The sequence below is a fragment of the Falco peregrinus genome, chromosome 9, assembly GCF_023634155.1.
Source record: "Falco peregrinus isolate bFalPer1 chromosome 9, bFalPer1.pri, whole genome shotgun sequence".
In the NCBI taxonomy this organism is placed as follows: domain Eukaryota; kingdom Metazoa; phylum Chordata; class Aves; order Falconiformes; family Falconidae; genus Falco; species Falco peregrinus.
This window is the reverse complement of record NC_073729.1, coordinates 36,569,043-36,587,680: the sequence shown is the minus strand read 5'-3', so window position 1 is coordinate 36,587,680 and position 18,638 is coordinate 36,569,043. Positions and strand designations below refer to the sequence as shown.

General features: G+C 49.7%; 1 protein-coding gene across 7 annotated transcripts in view; it reads right to left on the bottom strand.

The window, feature by feature from the left end:
• Nucleotides 1-18,638, bottom strand: part of TOX2 (TOX high mobility group box family member 2) — a 150,657-nt gene that overhangs the window by 20,189 nt on the left and 111,830 nt on the right. For all 7 annotated transcript variants that reach the window (XM_055813953.1, XM_027783131.2, XM_055813957.1 and 4 more), the window contains exons 4-5: nt 6,195-6,434; nt 1,471-1,698 (exon numbers count right to left, since the gene is read on the bottom strand). In XM_055813953.1, coding sequence (XP_055669928.1) covers nt 1,471-1,698; nt 6,195-6,434 — 468 coding nt within the window. The remainder of the gene's footprint in view (nt 1-1,470; nt 1,699-6,194; nt 6,435-18,638) is intronic.

Sequence of the window (18,638 nt, the reverse complement as noted above, 5' to 3'; positions counted from 1 at the left end):
TTAATTAAGAGCTGAGCATTTGCGCTGCGCTGAGTCAGGGTCACACCAGCACTTCCATCCCATAAACCACATTTGCAGCTGAGCTCCGAGCCCAAGCTACAGAGATAGTTGTGACTGGATGGAGTAAGGGAAAGGCAGACTGAGATGTTGGGAGGGATGAATGCAGAAGGAAGAGGGGACGTAAAAGCTTTTTCACACTCCTGAACCTCCCACACCTTGCACCAACAGCCCAAAGCCAGCCCCTGCCCTGCAGCTTCCCAGGCAGCAGGGCTGGGGTCAGCAAGCTGCACAAGGAGGGGACCTGCCTTCTTCACCACGAGAAATTCCTACATGATCCCCCAGCGATCTGTCCAAAGAGGAGAAAAGGGAGGATCATGCAAACATCAAAGCAACACTTTGCACAGTATGGAGACTCCAAATGGATCAGCAGAAGGGCTTTCATGCCAGAAGATGCCTTGCTCTTATTCCCCACTTTGTGCAGGGTGGAAAGCAAGGCTATTTCCTAGCATGACTTCCATTTAAATGACTTTTTTTTCCTGCTTGCTGCTCCCTCCCCAAATGTAGCTGCTTCAAATGCTGGCCATGGACACGCAATGAGAGATGGAGCCGGTATGAAGTTGGCAGCCAGGCTCTAGGAGAAGGGCTCACCACTCATGGAGGGACTGTCAGTTAAAGCATGTTAGGTTCAGACACATCACACAGTGTCAGATCTCGCTCTGCCTGATAAAAAGACATACTTGCTAGGGAAAGTGTTCCCTGGGGTTTTCTCAATAGGCAACAAGCAATTATGGGCTTTTGTAACTGACCCAGCATCAACAAAACAGTTAAAGCAGGACCTAGAAGTCTCCATGTGAGGGAGACTGAAAGTGGTTGACAGCTTTGGGGCAGGAAGGTTTCCTCTGCAAGGCCACTTCAGATATCTCCTTCCTAAGCTTTTAAAGCCTTAACATTAGATGTGAGGCCAGAGATGTAGAGAGTTAATAGTTTTTAGCCAGTTTGCCATCACTCCCTTTAAGTATTAAGCAAATACAAACCCATCACCCATCTAAGGCTATAAAACCCCCATGCCCAGGAAAGGCCACTGATGTTTTTGCAAAGAATGATCTTATTAAGAATAATTAGTTGTCATAAAAATTTGCTCTTTCCCATGCTACACAGAGATTTTTCTAAAAGATGGGCAGAGGCAGAGCAAACTTGGTGCATCCTTCTGCAGCCCCATCCCTGCCCTGCCCAGGACATGGGTCAGGCCCTCCCACCCCAGGGAGGTGTCCAAGGGCCAGACCACGTTGCTGCCACACCGGCTTGGGGCTGGGAGCATGGCATGCAAACCACTCGAGCATCCCTTCCAGTGGCAGTGGGCACTTCAGCACTGCTCCTGAAGTGCTTGGGGAGACTCTGATGCTTTCTACCATAGAAAAGCACATTTCAACAGTTGAAAGAAAAAAAAAAAAAAAGATATCAGTAACTCACTTGTTTTTGTTCTTCTCCCAAGCTGTCCCACATTGACGCAACAATTTTCGATACATCCCCGAAGGTAGCGTTGGGGTTTTGCCCTTTGATGGCTGCTTGCGTGTCTCTGAAAAACAGGGCGTAGGCCGACACGGGCTTCTGGGGCTCATTGGGATCCTTCTTTTTCTTCTTCTTTTGGCTTTTAGGCTTTTTGCCCAGGTCTGTTGATGGTCTTTTCTCTCCAGTAACCTGCAAAACCAAGAAACAGACCTTAGCAGTCAGCTGGGAGTAGTTGGATACAAGTCCCTGCTACAACTTGATAGCAAAGGGGATGAGAGCAGGCATGGGCAGAGGAGGGCTCCCTGTGTGGCAAGGAGGGCAGCAGCTCTGGGGGTCTCTTTGGTCCCCAGGAGCCTCTAGGATCGTTACACAAACTGTTGGTGGGTGCCTGAGCCTGGCTTGGGTGCCTCCTCACAACCCAGTTCACAGCCTGGGTTTGCCCCTTGCTGCTTAAGTGGTCCCTGCTTCAAGGCTGGGGCTTGCCAGACACTCATCCTCAGTCACCCCCCCTTCCCCCTCCTCCTCCCTGGCATCACAAGCTCACTTACTCCTTGACCCTCTTCTGGGACCTCTCCAAATGCCTTGCTTCCTAGCCAGATCCATTTAGCAGTCCATGAATTTTTCCAGCCTCAGCTTCCATAAGGTTTCCAATTTCCAACCCAATAATCCCCCTTTGCAAGCTGCTTCTGACTTTTCTTGCCCCCACGCGTGTGCTGCTGGCTCAGCCTCCTCACTCCCTGTGCAGGAGGGTTACAAGCACTGATCCAGCAGCACCAGCATCACATTAGCCAATATGCTGGGGTCATCCAAAATTTGTTTCACTCTGCTAACCCCTATCCAGGAAAATATCCAGGAATTAAATTATTTTAATCTTAGGTATTAAACACTTTGCATGCACCGCTCACTCTTTGTAACTGGTCCGGGCGCAGCCAGATGACTAGGCTGGCTGTATCCACTCAGTGCCCTGTGGGGGGCTGAATCAAGGGGAGCAGGACCCAGGCAACAGAAGTTGGACTTTGTGGCTGCTCAGCCACACTGCCACTGGGCTGCAAGTCAAACAGCAAGGCTGGAAACAGGGATGCTCCCAGCAAAGGTAGCAGAGAAGGAAGATCCTATGGCTCAGCCTCCACCAGGATGCCCTGGGCAGCAAGTTGAATATTTGGAACTGCAGAAGCCTCTGTGTGATGGTGTGCAAAGGAGAAGACCCCTGGAAAGCACTTAGACATACATCAAAGCTCTTAATGCATTAACTGTGGTCAGTGAAAGCTCACACTACAGGGAAGCACCATTATCCTTATTTTATAGTGGAGGGAAAACTAAATACACCAAAGGTTAAACACGGCAGAGAATAAAGCCGTTTGCTGCCAGCTGGCTGCTGCAGTCGGGATCTGTGCATCCTCGACGGCAAACAGGATGCCAGCACCTCTGCCTGCAGATCCACTGAGCTCAAGCACTTGGCACCTCTGCCTGCAGATCCACTGAGCTCAAGCACCAAGTGCTCCGCCACCACCTGACTTTGGCAGTCCCTGCTCTACCAGGTGCACAGGCTAATTACATCACTTAGAAAGTTGCCCAGCCTGTCACTTACAGGTCTAAAAAAAAAAATAAAAAATCAGAAAAAATCAATTGACACAGGTCCAAACACCAAGCCGCTGCAAAAAACGTGCCTCCTGGTGAGGGCTGGGAGCAAAAGGCCTTTTCTGCTGATGGATTTGCCGATTTGATTGTGTGCTTGGAAGCGGCGGGATTTAAGAGGCTTCACTTCAGTTGGCACAGGCCAGGCACGGGGAGGAAAGGGCAGCGGTGCTCCCGTGCTCCACTCAGCTGCTCTTGACTGGTCATTAAGTTCAGTATCGGCGCAGCGACATTTGTCAAACAGACAGTGACCATTAGTGAATGAGCAGAGAGACCAAAAAAATTGCCTTTAATTTAAAATTGCCCAATTGGGCTTGAATGGGAGGCCTGGAGGTGAAAGGCCAGCTTATTAGGAGAAAAAAAATGCATGACAGGGCTTCAGCCCATTAGCAAGTGAGATGGTATTTTAACTAACTCTAATCCTGTCTGATTCACTTAAGTGCCGCGGGGGGACCTGCTCTCCTCCCAGCCGTCAGCCGAGCGAAGGAGCTGGGAACAGGCACAACGCAACCACAGCCATGGGGATGGTTTCAGAGTTGGTCCGCTGCGGCAGCACCACAAAGCAAACGGTATTTATGGAAAACAGACACTGCCTGCAAGGCTGCCTGGAGCCATCTGTTCCTAGGAGAAAGCGGAGCAGGTCAGGGCTTTGCCTGGTTTTCCTGGGGTTTACCAGGTGTGATGCAGCACAGGATGAGACAACAGCCCAGCCCTGAGTGGCAGAAGATGCTTGAACAACCTAAGCCACGTTCATGGCTAAAGGCAAGCCCCAGTGAGCCAGCACCTTGCTGCCCTAGAGCAACTGCATCCCCCGGGGGATGAGCCACGCAAAGCAACCGTGAGGGCTCCTGCGGTGGGATGAAGTGTGTGGCCACAAGCCCCTGCACAGACCTCCTCTGGAGAGGCAGCAGAAGGGATGTTTAACACCTGATGTGGACTGGGGCAATTCACTGGTGACAGATGTGATCCCCTAAGCTGGTGGCTTTGTGTCACCTTAGATGCTGAACCCATGAGAAGCAGGAACCTTGTGGACACCATGATTATAATAACTATGGAGAGATCACTAATCCAACTGGAATCTGGGCTGTAACTACCTCTCCCTCCCATGCATGTGTACACCCCTCCGGAGCAATGTAGCAGGTAAACGCATCCGTGAAGCTGGGAGACCTCCTAAAATCACAAGTTCCCTGGCTCAGAGGACCTGCTGGACCTGAACTACCTGCTGGCATCAGACCCATTTCTTTAACGTGTGACCTTCTTGGTTGCAAGATTAATTTCTGCTTGTTAGATGTTGCTTTGATGACTTGTAGCAGAAAGGCCCTTAATGGCCATATGAAAAATGACTGATGGGTGAATACAGCAGCTGTGTAGATAGAGAAAGCAAACAAACCTGCAGGCTACCATGCGGTTCTGCTGCTTTTTTCACACTTCCAGTCTCCTTCCTCCATCAAACACATCACTCCTGTTCCACCTGTCTGGCTGGGTAGTTTACAGGGCAGAAAAATGAGGGGGCATGCCTTTGGGATTAGGAAAAATTCAAATCTCTGCAAGTTGTCACAATTTGGACATCTCCAAATTGTTCCTACCCCCACAGGCACCAGTGGCTGAGTGAGAACAGAAGATCCAAGCCCAAAGCCCTGTCCTGCAGCCCTGGGCGGGAGGAAAGCTGGGTGCTGCTGAAAGGTGCAGGGAAAGAACTCAGTGTGTGACTGAGCTGAAACTCATTTTCTGCTGATGCAAAAGATTCAGCTCCCAGGTAACTGCCTGGAGCCGTGTGACACAGGCTCTGGGAGATGGCAGACCGTGGGGTCCAGCAGCACAACCCATCCCACTGTGTCCCCCAAACATGGAATCGCAGAGTTCAAGAACCTCCACCTATTTCCAACGACATGTATCCCTTCTTTTTACAGTTTTATTACATTGAAGTGTTTATTGCACCCACATGTGCACTCTGCTTTGACACGTCCTGATCTGAAGCAAAAGCTGCCAATGGATTAAAAACTACAGGATTGGTGGGAATGCATTTGCCTGGATTTCTATGGAAAGGGGAAGGTTTTTGCTCAGTCCTAGTGCTTTCCTAGTTTTCCAGTCTCTGCAGTTTGCTGCTCTGGTTATATATTCAAATCCTGTCACAACTGCCTATTTTCGTGGGACAAGGTTACAATATCAGTGCTTCTGATCCTTGGATCAGCTTCTGACATCCTTGGATCGGCACCTCAGGGAGAAGGTTTTCCATGAAAGGCTTTAATCAAAGTCCCCTAGGGAGCACAGTGATTGACCTACCGGCACAGAGACCCACCGGGCGTTGATACAGCAACCATGCAATTGCTGCAATTTGCTGTCAGTAAATAACAGACGGAACACTCACAGAACACAGCATGTGTTGTCTGCTTTGCGGGTGCATTTTGAGAAAGATGGGCAACAACCACGATGTCCCCAAAACCCTGGGAAATCCTTGGGTTTCTTGATGGCATGCTCAGCAGCAGTTGTGTTGGCTGTAGAGGCAGACCCTGTGCCACTAAGACACTGCTGGCTACTTGAACTCTGCCTGGGTGAACTAAAAGGCAGAAGACTCTTTTAATTTCTGGGTGTTTTTTTTCCCCTTAGCAAGTCATGTTGAGTGAGCTCAGTTAAATCCCACCCTGTGTTATTTTCCTTCCCTGATTTAGTCTCCTCTACCTGCCATCAGAAATCTAATTGTGCACCCAAGCCTTTGCAGAACCGTAGCCCGGATCCTGCTTTGCTCATCAAAACCCTCATCGGAGGAAACTGCAGCTTGACGGACCTGGTAAACCGCGGGAGGCAAGCCCAGCTCGTTGCCAGACTTGCTGCATGCACAACCCAGGCATGTGTGCTAGCCTTCCATGCTGCACCTCACCCTAGGCAGGGAACAACCTCCCCAGCCTTGGGAGACTCTCCCACTATATATACATATTTTTTTTAAAAAAGACCAAAAGTCTGTACTCTTATTTAGCGCAATTTATCCCTTACTGAAAAACATCATCTGCTGTTTTCTCACTGTCTGTTAAAACAGGCATGACTGCACGTACCTTATAATGTGACTCTGTCTCCTCTTCCTGAGTAGAACTGGAGGGAGATGGTGTAGCAGACTTACTTCCCGGGGGTGATGGGGATCCATGGGTCACACCGCTCCTCATCCCCATCTGAGAAATGAGCTGTGACTGGCTGAGGGCACTCATGGGGCCGGCTAACATCCCGGGGCGATTGATCAGTGGCACTTGGCGGTTGGACTCATAGGACGTGGCATCCGAGTGGACCATCTCCTGGATCTGAGTTAGGAGAATAACGCTTGGTAATTTTTTTTAAAAAATATTTATTTATTTATCTATTTATTATGTTGTCTAATCAATTTAAGATGAACACTTACTGACTGCTTCAAAATTATTCTGTGTTAGCTGGTAAAGTCTTCTTTGTCCCCCCTTCTAAACAAGCCACGAGCAAGAACTGAGCACTGTGCACGCAGGGCTGCTCCTGCCATCGCCCTGCCCACACGGACTAGAGAGGTGCTAAATTGTCTTTGTACATGGCTCTGTGTGCCCAGGAGCTGCCCCTGCCTGCCTTAGGTGTCTGGCACCTACCAGGGGTCTGAAAGAAAAGTTCAGGAATGAACAATTCTTGGCCAAATCACTGGGAGAAAGGAGGGCGTGCAATGTCCTGGGCATTTCTGGGGCCAAGCGCTGCTGCTGCACCCATGAGGACATCACTCAGCACTGGCACATGTTGTGCCAGGGTATTTGGGGTCCATGGGTGACAGGCCAGCCCTGGTACATCAGTGATGCAGCATTAGAAGCCACAGATCCCAAACATGCTCTTTCTGAGCAATACTTGGTGTTGACATTTACTAACTGCATAATGAAAAAATATCTGCTTGTCTGAGCTTTTCAAGGTACCACAACCAACCCTACTCATCCTCGGTACGGCTGTCGGGTCACTAGTGCTACAGCGTTAAACCTAGAAGCAGTAAGCACAAAATCAGTCAGTGGAAGCCCCAGGTCCCCGCTCCCACCACGATGGTCTGCCCAAACCTGTGACACTATCATCAAGGCAGAGGTTTGCACGCCCCCAAGCCCCAGAAGCCCCGAGACAGACTCCAGCACATGGGGGAAAGCTCTGCAGGTGGCCACCACCTCGTTACAGCTCCTCCTGGAGATGACTCTTCCAATATGAAATATTGCGATCAGTTCCCATCCCACTCGAAATGAATGTAGCAGGGGGGAAAAAAAATCCAGACAAGGGCAAAGTAAACTATGGGGCTGTCTGTTAAGATTTCCCAGTGAGAGAAGGAACCAGAAGCGATGTATGTGTGTGCATGTGTGTAGGTAAGAGATGGGGAAGAAGGCTGCGTGATAGAGGTGTCCCCAGAAATGAAGTTTCCTAATACCTATTTATCTGTTCTCATAACACGAGAGCGAGGGGACATCTGAGGGGACCGAGAGGCCACTAATCACAGGTGGCTGCAGGGACGCACGGACACGGCACAGGCACTGCCTCCTGAGGCTGCTCAGCCCAATGCTTTTGAAAGATTTGAAAGGAAAATGGAACACACACATACATATATATGGCTAATAAGAAATGTCAAATGCTACATTAGACAAAATAAAAAAAAATATCTCGTGGAGCACATATCCCCTCATGGCATGGCATAAACCAAAGTTCAGGTGGTTGGGTCAGGTGGGAGCAGCAACAAGCCCCCGTCCTGGCCAAGGAGGGAAGGTGGGATGAGATGGGGACAAACCCAGCCATGCTGCGGGTGCATCGAAGGCTTTGCGGCTGCCCTGCTGCCTGCTGCGCCAAGACCCCATTTCCAGTTTGTCCCATTTTCCCTGAAAACCCCATCTTCACCGCAGGATCCACCCCTGCCTGGCCACCTCCAGCAGCATGCTCAGCCCCAGCGCAGCCCCGTGGGCAGAGCCAAGCTGCCGCACAGCCTCATCCCGCCGCGGAGCAAGCCAGTGGGAGGGAGAGCAAACCCTGCCTGAAACGTTTTCTAGACTTTTCCCCTTTTATATTAATCTGATTAATGTTAACACGAGTTTAAAGACCCTGGCTTTATTTATTAACAATCTTCATTTCCGATAAGCCCGCTGAGGTGCAGTCTCTCATTACCAGGGGAGCCTTGCCAACCCCATTAGCACATATGGAAAGAAACCCAGGGAAGACCTGCAAGGGCTCGGTAGGATTCGGAGGAAATAAATCCAAACGCAAAACCAGATTTACTGCTGCAGGTCAGGAACCAGCAGCTTTACCCAGCACCTGACAGCACGTTCTGCTCTCTTTCGGATTCTCCATCGGTACAGGAGTGTGTGCCAGGGGAACAGATTTTCCTAGATCTGTCCTTTTTCTTGTTAATTATGAAGTGCAGGGATTTAACGAGCAGGAAGAAAATAATGTCTTGTGTTTCAACAGCACGGGGGGGCTGACTTAGGGGCCGTGCTGAATTGCTCTCCTCAGCGTTGGTGCTTGCAGGGGAACACCAGCTTACAGAGGCAGCAGGGCTGGCTTTGCTCTGTTGCGGAGCTGGGGAATCTCACTGTGCTTGAACTATGGCAAGTTTTATGTGCCCTTAAAGCCTCCTTATTGCAGGGGTCTGGCTGCTCCTTGCCGTGGGAAACCCTGCCCAGGCAGGCATCGAGGACAGGCACGCTGCAGCCAGGAGGGTGTGGGGATGGCCAGCGGGCAGGCTGCAGCAGCCCAGGAGGCATCAGGGAGGCAATTTTTGCATTTGCAATTGAATTTGCAAATGTCACGGGAATAGCCAGGGGTGAGACAGGCAGCAACGGGAGCCCGCGAGGCAGGGAGACTGGCCAGCACCCATCTGCCACACGAGCGGCAGGCTCCTTCCTGAATTACACTGAAAAAGGTACATTTGTCTTGGATTTTGTCAGTTTTAATCCAGACCTTTCATGCTGGAGAAGATCTGCCAGCTGCTAAGGAAAAGAATAATTTATTGTCCTGATTTTAAATTTAAATGAAGAAAAAGTTTAGAAGATGGGTGTTTTAGAAATGGGGAAGGCTATGAAACGTGTCTTAAAATTTTTTAAAATTTAAAATAGCTCGTTCACATTTGCAGCCATAGCAGTTTCTTGGGTAAATACTGTATTAAGACAATTTTTTTGAAACTTTTATTATGTGGCCAATAGACCACAACGGCTCCGTTTATCCATTAAATATGTAATCACACACTTTTTCTTTACAGTGCATGTTACTTATGCATCAGAGCAGAACAAGTCCAGAGTGCAATTATGGATATGGGACACATGCTGCAAATGCTTATGAAAATTTGTAGGAAAAAACAGAAACTTGAGCCCTGGCTCAGAGCATCCATGCAGAAGCCTCCTGCTGACAACAACCCAACCACAGCCCTCTCTTAAAAAGTTGAGACACTGCATTTTTCCTGGGACATTCCCCCCACCCAGGATATCTCAGCCCAGAGGCCTCCTCCCAGGCAGCTGCCTGTTTCTTTACATCATTAAAAGCTGGTGGTTTCACTGAAGAGCTTTACTGAATATTGCTGGTCCTGACACCCCCACCACCCCCACCACCCCCTTTCCTACATCTCCATCCCTTCTCCCCCCAGCCAGGAGGTTTTGCAGAAGGACATGAACTACCACGCTCCTCACATGCAACTCTGCTGACTGCTGTCCGGGGGGCAGGACCTGGACCTGCCATGTGCCACTCACTACATTTCTCTCCACTTTTCTTTTTTTTTTTTTTTTTAAATAGGCAGTTTTGGAAGCAACACACCAGGCTGCCACCTCCTCACAGCCCCTGCCCACAGCTCCCGATGCTCTCAGGACCGGAGAGGGTGAGTGGTGGAAAAGCCATTTGTGTTCTCCAGATGTCAAATGTTTGGGGTGAAAACAGAGGCGAGCGGCTTGTGTGCAGCCCCAGGGCGTCTCTGTGGGCTTTCGGGTGATGATGGCCTTCGCTCAGGCTGGGGAAAGGGCTAGTCCTGCTGTCCACCGTGAGACCCAGCAGGCACTGAGCTATTTCAGGGGCCTGAGTCGTGCACTTGAAGCAGATAATCTCCCCCCCAAGAAAGACTGAAGGAAAGAGATACCCAGGAGCAGGATTCAGAGATGCTCCCTTGCAGCAAATGGTTTAATTAGGCAAGTAAATGATGAATGAAATTGCGATGATGGCAAACCAAAGTGAAAGAAGGTAACGAATGCGACGTTGCCCCTGCAAAAGCAAACAACCTCTTCTCCCATGGCACACTGGTCCCGTGGGATGCAACCCCAGCCAGGGGCTCCCTGGGGCTGCACCCCTGCTTTTCCCCTCCACAAAGAATTCAGCATCCTCGCAGAGCCTGACGGAAGCACACGTGTAATTAAATAACCACCCTGCAAATGTGATTAGCTCTGTCACCAGGAGCAGCTATGAGAGCCGGGCCAAATCCTGTCTCCATCCCCGGCATTCAGTGCAACAAGTTCATCGCGAGGTGCTGCAAAAGGCTCGGGATGTGTTTGCAGCCTCTACTGAAAAGATGTTTTGCATCTCAGAGGAAACACGAGTGAAATGTGATGTAGTCATAGCTAAAGTAATTAAGTGCATCTTACTTAGCAGATTCCCAAAGGCTGTGCTAACTCAAAGACAGCTTCTCTTTTTCCACAATATTTCAATTTCTTTAATGAATATGCATATCAGGCCTATAAACGCTCCAGCTAATCCTAAGAAGGAGAGAAAAATAGGCTGACAAACAGCACATGCTCTGCTCTCCTTGTTTCTGGGGAGAAGGGTAATCCAGCACAAGTGACAAAATGCCACCAGGAAGAGCCTGGTTGGGACCTGGGTGCTCTGCTAGCAAAGATAATGTTTGAAACGTGTCAAGCTGAGCTTCAACTTAACTGCCCCTGAAATTCCTATGTAAAAGGCAGCTCTTTCCAGCAATAAGGGCTCCAGCACTAGCCAGCAGACCCAGGGCTCAGGTTCCAGGCTCAGGGAGGGATGGTTGCTGTTGCCCGATGTCCTCTCCTGTAAAATCCTAGTCCCTAACTGAAGCCTTGGGGCAGGTCCCACCCCTGTAATCACCTTCTGCCTCCACTTTGCATGGGATTTTTCTCCTCCTCCTCCCACTTTCCTTGGTCTCAGCCACACCTTGAAGATATTGCCATGTTTTGGTGGCAGAGCACAAATTCTGAGGTTCTGCGTTATTCCCCCATGGCGTGCTTTGCCCTCGCTGCAAACATGGAGCAGTGATGCTCCAAGCTGCTCCAGCCCCGCTGGCCACTGGCTGGGCTGCGATCCCAGGTGGGATCTGTGCCGAAGCACCTTGCAGATGTTACCCAGCAGGAAAGGAAGGAATTTGGTAGGAGCCTGCTGTACGGTGTTGGCTGACCCCAGCTACACCGCAGCCCCCCGAGCTAAAGCAGAGCCCTGTAGAGCGGGATGGGCAAAAGATGATGGCCAAGACCAGCGGAAGCAGGCCGATGGCACAGCCCTGGCCCAAGGGCATCGCCCTGTTTCCTGGGGAGACCAGTATGTGGGGACCGGCAGGCTTCCCAACGGGCTTCCTTGCAGAGAAGGACTTGGGGTACTGGTGGATGAAAAGGTGGACACGACCTGGCAGCGTGCACTCTGAGCCCAGAAAGCCAACCATACCTGGGGCTGCATCCAAAGCAGCGTGGCCAGCAGGTCGAGGGAGGGGGTGCTCCCACTCTGCTCCTGTGAGACCCCTCCCTGAAGCACTGCTGTCCAGGACCATGAGGTCCTCAGCACAGGAAAGACATGGAGCTGTTGGAGTGGGTCCAGAGGAGGCCACAAAATTCATCAGAGTTCATCAGAGCCTGCTATGAAGACAGGCTGGAGGAATTGAGGTTGTTCAGCCTGGAGAAGAGAAGGCTCTGGGGACACCTTATTGCAGCCTTTCAATACTTAAGATGGGGACAGACTTTTTGATAGGGTTTGTCAGGACAGGACAAGGGGTAATGGTTTTAAACTAAAAGAGGGTAGATTTAGACTAGATATAAAGAAGAATTTTTTTTACAACGAGGGTGGTGAAACACCGGCACAGGCTGCCCATGGAGGTGGTCAGTGTCCCATCGCTGGAAACTTTCAAGGGCAGATTGGACAGGGCTCTGAGCAACCTTGAAGATGTCACTGCCCATGGCAAGGTGTTGGACTAGATGACCTTTACAGGTCCCTTCCAACCCAAACCATTCTAAGATCCTATGAATATCACTCTTCCCAGGGTGAGATCACACCGGTGGGCTGAGCAGAGCTGCTGGAGCCTTCCCCAGCCGGGGTGTTCCTCCCCAGGTGAAAGGAGCAGCTATCCCAGGGATGGCCACAGGGCTCAGCGGTGGCACAGCTTACCTCTCCTTAGGTTTGTTCCTGAGAACAAGCCATTACAATCACAATCATCCAGGGAGAGAAATTATCTGCTGAACAGCTTTGAAGCAAAGTTTTCCCAGCAGGCTTTTTCTGTATTGAAGTTTAAATGTAAACGCATCACCATAGCTGAAATGCTTAAAGATGATTTACTCAAAAAAGAGAGAGAGAGCAGGAGAGAGAGAAGCTGATAAGAAAATATATCCCCAATTACCACCCCTCCTCCTCCCGATTTGTAACTGCTCCTAATAAACTTTCATGGTCTATGTAAAATGCTTTAGTGCAGTGACAAATTTCTGCTGGAATTTGAGATGTCTTGTTCAGAGTAATAGCTATCTCACACAGGTGCCCAGCTGCTATTGTAAAATCAGTAAGCATTTAATTGAAACAAATGACTATAATAATAGTACATTATCCCTGCAGGCTCATAGCCATAACAGTTTTAATTATTGAGTTAAGAGTCAAACTAATTTATCCTTTAAAGTAACAGCCACATCTTTGGTTCCACCGATCATCCTATTACAAATACGAGGGGAACAGTAGGAAAGGATTTAAAAAGGAAGCCATTCATTTTTGTAGGGGCAGGCGGCATTTATCATATGGCAGAGGCTTTCTATATGCAGTGGGGTTCCCGGCCATGGTTGTAACTCCCCGGGACAAGCCTCCCTCCCGGCCCTCCATCCCCAGAGGGGCCAGGCACCCCCTGCCAGCTCCCGGGGCTGTGTAACCCCCACCGAGCTGCCAGGGGGGGGCTCTGCTGGCCCAGCAGCTGGAGCACCGGAGCCCAGGGGGACTGGTGGTGATGGCTTTGGGGGCTTGGGCACATGGCAGTTTTTTGGAATTACATTGAAATTGCAGTTTTTCTTCATCTGACACAGTGAAAAAAAACTTTTACAGACTCAGGTTTGCAAACATGATCCGAAGGAGCATCTCTGAATTCAGAGCCAGGCAGCAAAGAGAAAGAATCCACATTCATGATTTAAAAAGAGTATTTCTGAGACACAGACATGCCCTAGGGCAGATTTGAAGGCACAGCTTTCCCAAGTTCTCAGTTTTGCGACCCTTCTTGCTTTTTTCCCAGTGGATGTGGCCCAGGGGATCTAATGCATCCCTGCGAGGCATGAGGCATGACACGGATCCACAGCTGGAGGCGACAGGGAAGGGGGGGCTGCAAGGAGGAGGCAGCGGAGGGCAGGTGCTGCCTGCTGCCCCAAACCCTCCCTGCCAGGTGCGGTTCAAAAGCTGCCCACAAGGACCAACTCAATGCTAAATGGCCCAGCGGGTGACCCCCGGAGCAAGCCTGACGTGCAGCCGCACGGCCAGCCTGTGCTGCCAGCTGCTGGGCTCCGCATCCCATTGCTTGCCAGGCTGGAGGGCTCTCACCAGGCTGTCCTTCACCAAAGCGCTTGCAGATTATAACCAAACCCCTCCCACCTGTGGCCAAAGATGCAGAGCGGTCCTCTGCACTCTCCCCAGGTTTCCCACCTCGCTCATTGCTATGGATGCTTCTTGGACTCCTCCATCAGCCAGCACCCACCCCGAAGCACAGCTGTTGCCCACATCTCACATCTCTTTTCCAGAGCCACCATCTCTGAGGAGAAGAGTCCTCACCTTGAAAGACTGTTTTTGCTCCTGGTGGGACAATATTGGTTCTCCAAACACACACTCATTATTGGTGACCAGTTTACCAGTCCATGCTAAAACTTCTGCATCTCTATCTTCCGCCGCTTGCCTGCTCACTGCATCATCTACAAACGTCACTGGCAATTACTTCATGCCTTCTTTGGCAAAAATACGACAAACTCTGGGAAAAGAGAGTGACAACCTATCCACCAAACTTTGTAACATTGATTTTGTATTGTTCAACTTTCTCAATACACTTTGTGCTTCCGAGTCAAATGTCTCGCAGATGTCTAAGTATATTATGTTAACACTGTTACCTTTATCACCCAAACCTGTAATCTCATCAAAAAAGATATCAAGTTAGTTTGACAAGATTTGTTTTCCATCAGCCCATGTTGATTGGCATTAATTATATTACCTTCCCTTAATTCTTTATTAATTGAGGGCTGGATCTGCCACTCCATTATTTTGCTGAGGATTGATGACAGACTGACAGGTCTGTAATTACCTGGGCTGTTCTGTTTCCCTTTTTAAATATTTGCACGTTAGCTCTTTTCTAGTCCTCCAGAGCTTCCCCAATATTCCAAGAATTACTAAATACCAGCATTAGCAGCAGCGAGAGCTCCTCAGTCAGTTATTTCTAGCCATGTGCAGACAAGCTAGCTCAGCCTGATGACTTAAAGAGGATTTGAGCAGACATATATGAGAAAAGAAAGTTTTACGGTCTGCTTTAAATGCTACATAATCTGAAATCCTGACCTTTCTAATTAATATTGGCAGTTTTGAATGCAATGTTTTTGAACATGAAACAGTAAAGCCATACAGCTGACCCCAGACAAGGCTCCCAGGGCTTCTCCCAGCTCAGTTGTGTTCATCTGTCTCCTCGCCCGTGGTTTTTTGTTGCTTTTTTTTAAAAAAAAAAATCTACTTTTGTTAGTACATAAATTGCTCCATGTCTTTTCCAGCCTCGACCACCTCTGCCTGTTTTCCAAAGAGAAGTTCCCGGCAGCTTGCAGCCGCTGGCGCCTGGTGGGCAGGGAAGGCAGGACCGAAGGCTGGTTTTGGAAAGCACCTGCCTGACAGGCCGAGTTCTGCACCGGGACAGGCTGTGATCTTGTGCTACGATATCCTGCTATTACCGGGGAAAGAATCCTCCAAACACAATTAACACTTCATCACAAAGATAAAGCACTGTAACTCCTGGGTGAAAACAGCGGTGTACAACAGGATACAGGCTGCGCTGGGCAAGCGGGAAATATTTCTCATTAATATTTTCATCGCTCCCGGTGCTGAAAGGGCACGGCCAAAAGGAACAGACCAACTAGGTACGGCATGAACTGAAGCTTGTTATTTTCCTGATACAACCCCCCGCCATGGTCATCTGCCAATAGAAGCATTATTGTGGACTCATATACGGGGATGTCCACGAGGGTCCAAATCCAGTAAGTCCCACACCCGGGCAGTGCCAGCCAGCTGCAAGTCCTGCTTCAGGGGGTGCTGCACTCTCTCTTGGGCTACTTGAGTTACTACACAGACTGCACAAGATGGGTGGCAGGACTGCTCCCGGGCACGAGGAGCTCGGATGTCTCCCCTCCTGTGAGACACGGCTCCTCCACGGTGAGTTCCCACCCATCCCGCTCCCTTCACTGCAGGGCCACGTGCTGCTGTGGGGACATGCCAGGCAGCCAGTCCAAACCATCCATCCCTCACTGCTTGCCAGAGCCAGGCACTGCGATGCAACAATGCTACACAAAACAGCTTAATTCCCCTCCACTGATTCTTTTACAGGTATTTGTCCTCTTTACCGGGAGCAGTATTAAGTCTTAGAAGGCGATGCACAAAGCCAAGCAACCATTGTGACTATTCCCATGGGGAGCAGGGGAGGACCAGCATGTGACCCTCTCCAAACTCCCTCTCCCAAGGTCAGGGATGAGAAAAGGTCTAGCAAAATGCAAGCAAAGTCCTGGACTGTGCATCTGCCTGCAGCAGATGAAGCCACTGGGAAGCAGCCGGGCTGCGTGTGTGCTCCGTCGGTGTTCCACAGCTCTCAGCTGGAGAACAATCTCTAAATAACGTATTCAATAAACCCCATTTTTTTTAAAGTACATTATTTTATGGATAAAGAACAAGCCTGATAATTCAGTGAACATGTTTGCAAATAATCTATTCCATTAATTTCCAGCATGTTTTCTGAATACATTATTCAGTGGTTTTGTAAAAACCATTTGTTGGATGAAGGCAACTGCTGCTCATCCAGGCATAACACCATCACGTCCCAAAAGCTGGGGCCAGAATTCCCCTGTAATGGACACTAGGAGGTAATTAAATAGCACCAGACCCTGAGCCCTCCGTCAACCCATGGGGGGTAAAAAACTTAATAAAATTGTCACATCCCCTTCATGTGTGGTGGCAAGAGGAGGAAAGCCAGCGAGAACCAGCTATGCAGGTGAAAAGAAGCAAAGGGGGCAGATGAGAAATACCTGTAGATGTAGAGATTGAGGGGTCTGAGATGGTCCTGGGAGCAGGGAAGGGTCTGCACTGGCCTTGAAGCCCACCCAGAACGATTCCCTACTCCAGATTTTCATCTTGGCACTTGAGGCGGATGCAGGAGCAGACAGACTGCCTCAGGGAGTATTTCTGTTGCATTATATGGGTCTATGGGTGAGGGAAAGCAATCCCCATGGCAAGCAAGGGGAAAATCAATTTCTTCAGCATCAGACCTGTTTGTAGATCAGGTTTTCTTTCATCTTTGCTTTCACTTTTTAATCTCAAAGATATTGGTGGGGAGATGGATTCGGAAGCCAGTGTTAAAACCTTTGATGGAAATAAGTATCTCTATAGTGGGACTCGCTGTGGCTTCCCAGGGCTGCGATGAGACCATGTTATGTGGTGCTACAGGTGGTCCCTGGCCACACTTCTGAGGTCCCCTCTGAGCGTGGATCAGCTCCGAAGCCGTGCACTCCAGCTGACCAGCACCTCCCAGCAAAGCTGTCCCACAGGGCAAAGACAGGATTTGAGACACACAAATAGATTCTTGAGAAGCAGAGATCTGGTTTCATGCAAATAACTTTAGGGATAAATAAAAGGGAAAGCAGGAAAATGCTAGAGACAAAAAGTTTTTCACTTCACATCTCCAGCTCTACAAAGACTCCTTGGGGGACTTTGCTTTTCCTGGTGGCTTTGCCAGATCCTTGACATTATTATATGTTTAACGTCTTGAGTTACAGCTCAGCCTCCTTTTTACAATATTTTGAACTGCTGGGATGGACAGAAGTCCTCCTCCACAGGCTCTGCTCCCAGAAGTGCTTTGGCACTCCTGCACGCCCAGCAGGGCAGTAGGGCCAGCCAGAAAACAAGAATTCAGTTTCTCACAAAGTGCAATGGATTTGACTTCCACTTCCATTCCCTACACAACAAGGGACAATGCCAAAACCCAGAAATGAAAAAATGAGAAAAATGGAAAAAGAGGAGAAAAATGAGGGATGGAGAAAGCCCTTCTGCAGCCAGCAGCCAGCACCGCGGTGGAGGCACCGTTGGAGGCTGGAGGGATGCTGGCTCAGCCCTGCCCCACGTGCAGGAAGGATGGGAGCTCCTGCACTGCATCTGGCTCAGCCGAGGCCGTACGGAACCTGCTGTCCCTTGCAAGCTCTGCTGCTTTGCAACCCCTGATAGGGCTCAGGATAGCTGAGGGCCAAGGCAGGATCACCCCCCAATCCTGCTCGGAGCTGAGAGCATCCTGGGGGACCCCCTGGCTACATGGCTCAGCATCGCTTGGTGACAGCCGCGGAGCATGTGGAACCCAGCCTGTCCCCAGCCTGGCAGAGGCGCAAGAGGCTTCACTTTTGGTGGAGAAGATGCTAGACTACGTAATGATTGTATAAATTCTGGTTTTTGCTTCTCAGGGTAGTTGGGGGATAAAGATTAACACTGGCGAGAGCCCCCCCAGCTCCTGCTGAACTGCCCACACCAGCTCACCTGCTGCTGCACACACTCCACCATCCAGCCCCCCTCCCACCCACGGGCTGGACCTGCAGGCACGCTGGCCCTGTCAGCTCCCACAGGATTTATCAGCCCCTCCCCGAGAGCTCTTTTGCAGCTTATTGAGCCTTTCTGCACAGTCCGGTTCACTTTGGTTTATGTCTCTCCTGGCTCTTCTCAGACATTTTAGATATTGCATTCACATAAAGCAATAGACTCAAAAGTAATGACAGACCTCCAAGTTTTATTGCATGGAGCATTAAAGAAGAAGAAGAAGGAAAAGAGAAGCAATTTTAGAACACAACAGGAAAATGAGAAGACTACATAGAAAAATTGTCCCTGTGGGATGAAACTGTGAATTAATTTTAAAAGCTTTCTTTTGATTGCAAAGTTTAACAACCCACTTTGCAACCACCATGAGAAACTCCTGCAGCATTACAGTTCTGGAATTCTGGGTTCCCCAGCGCTGATACCGCATCTGCACACAAACCACATCACTTCTTTCACATATCTGCAATGCGCTGCCCCCTTTTTGCCACACA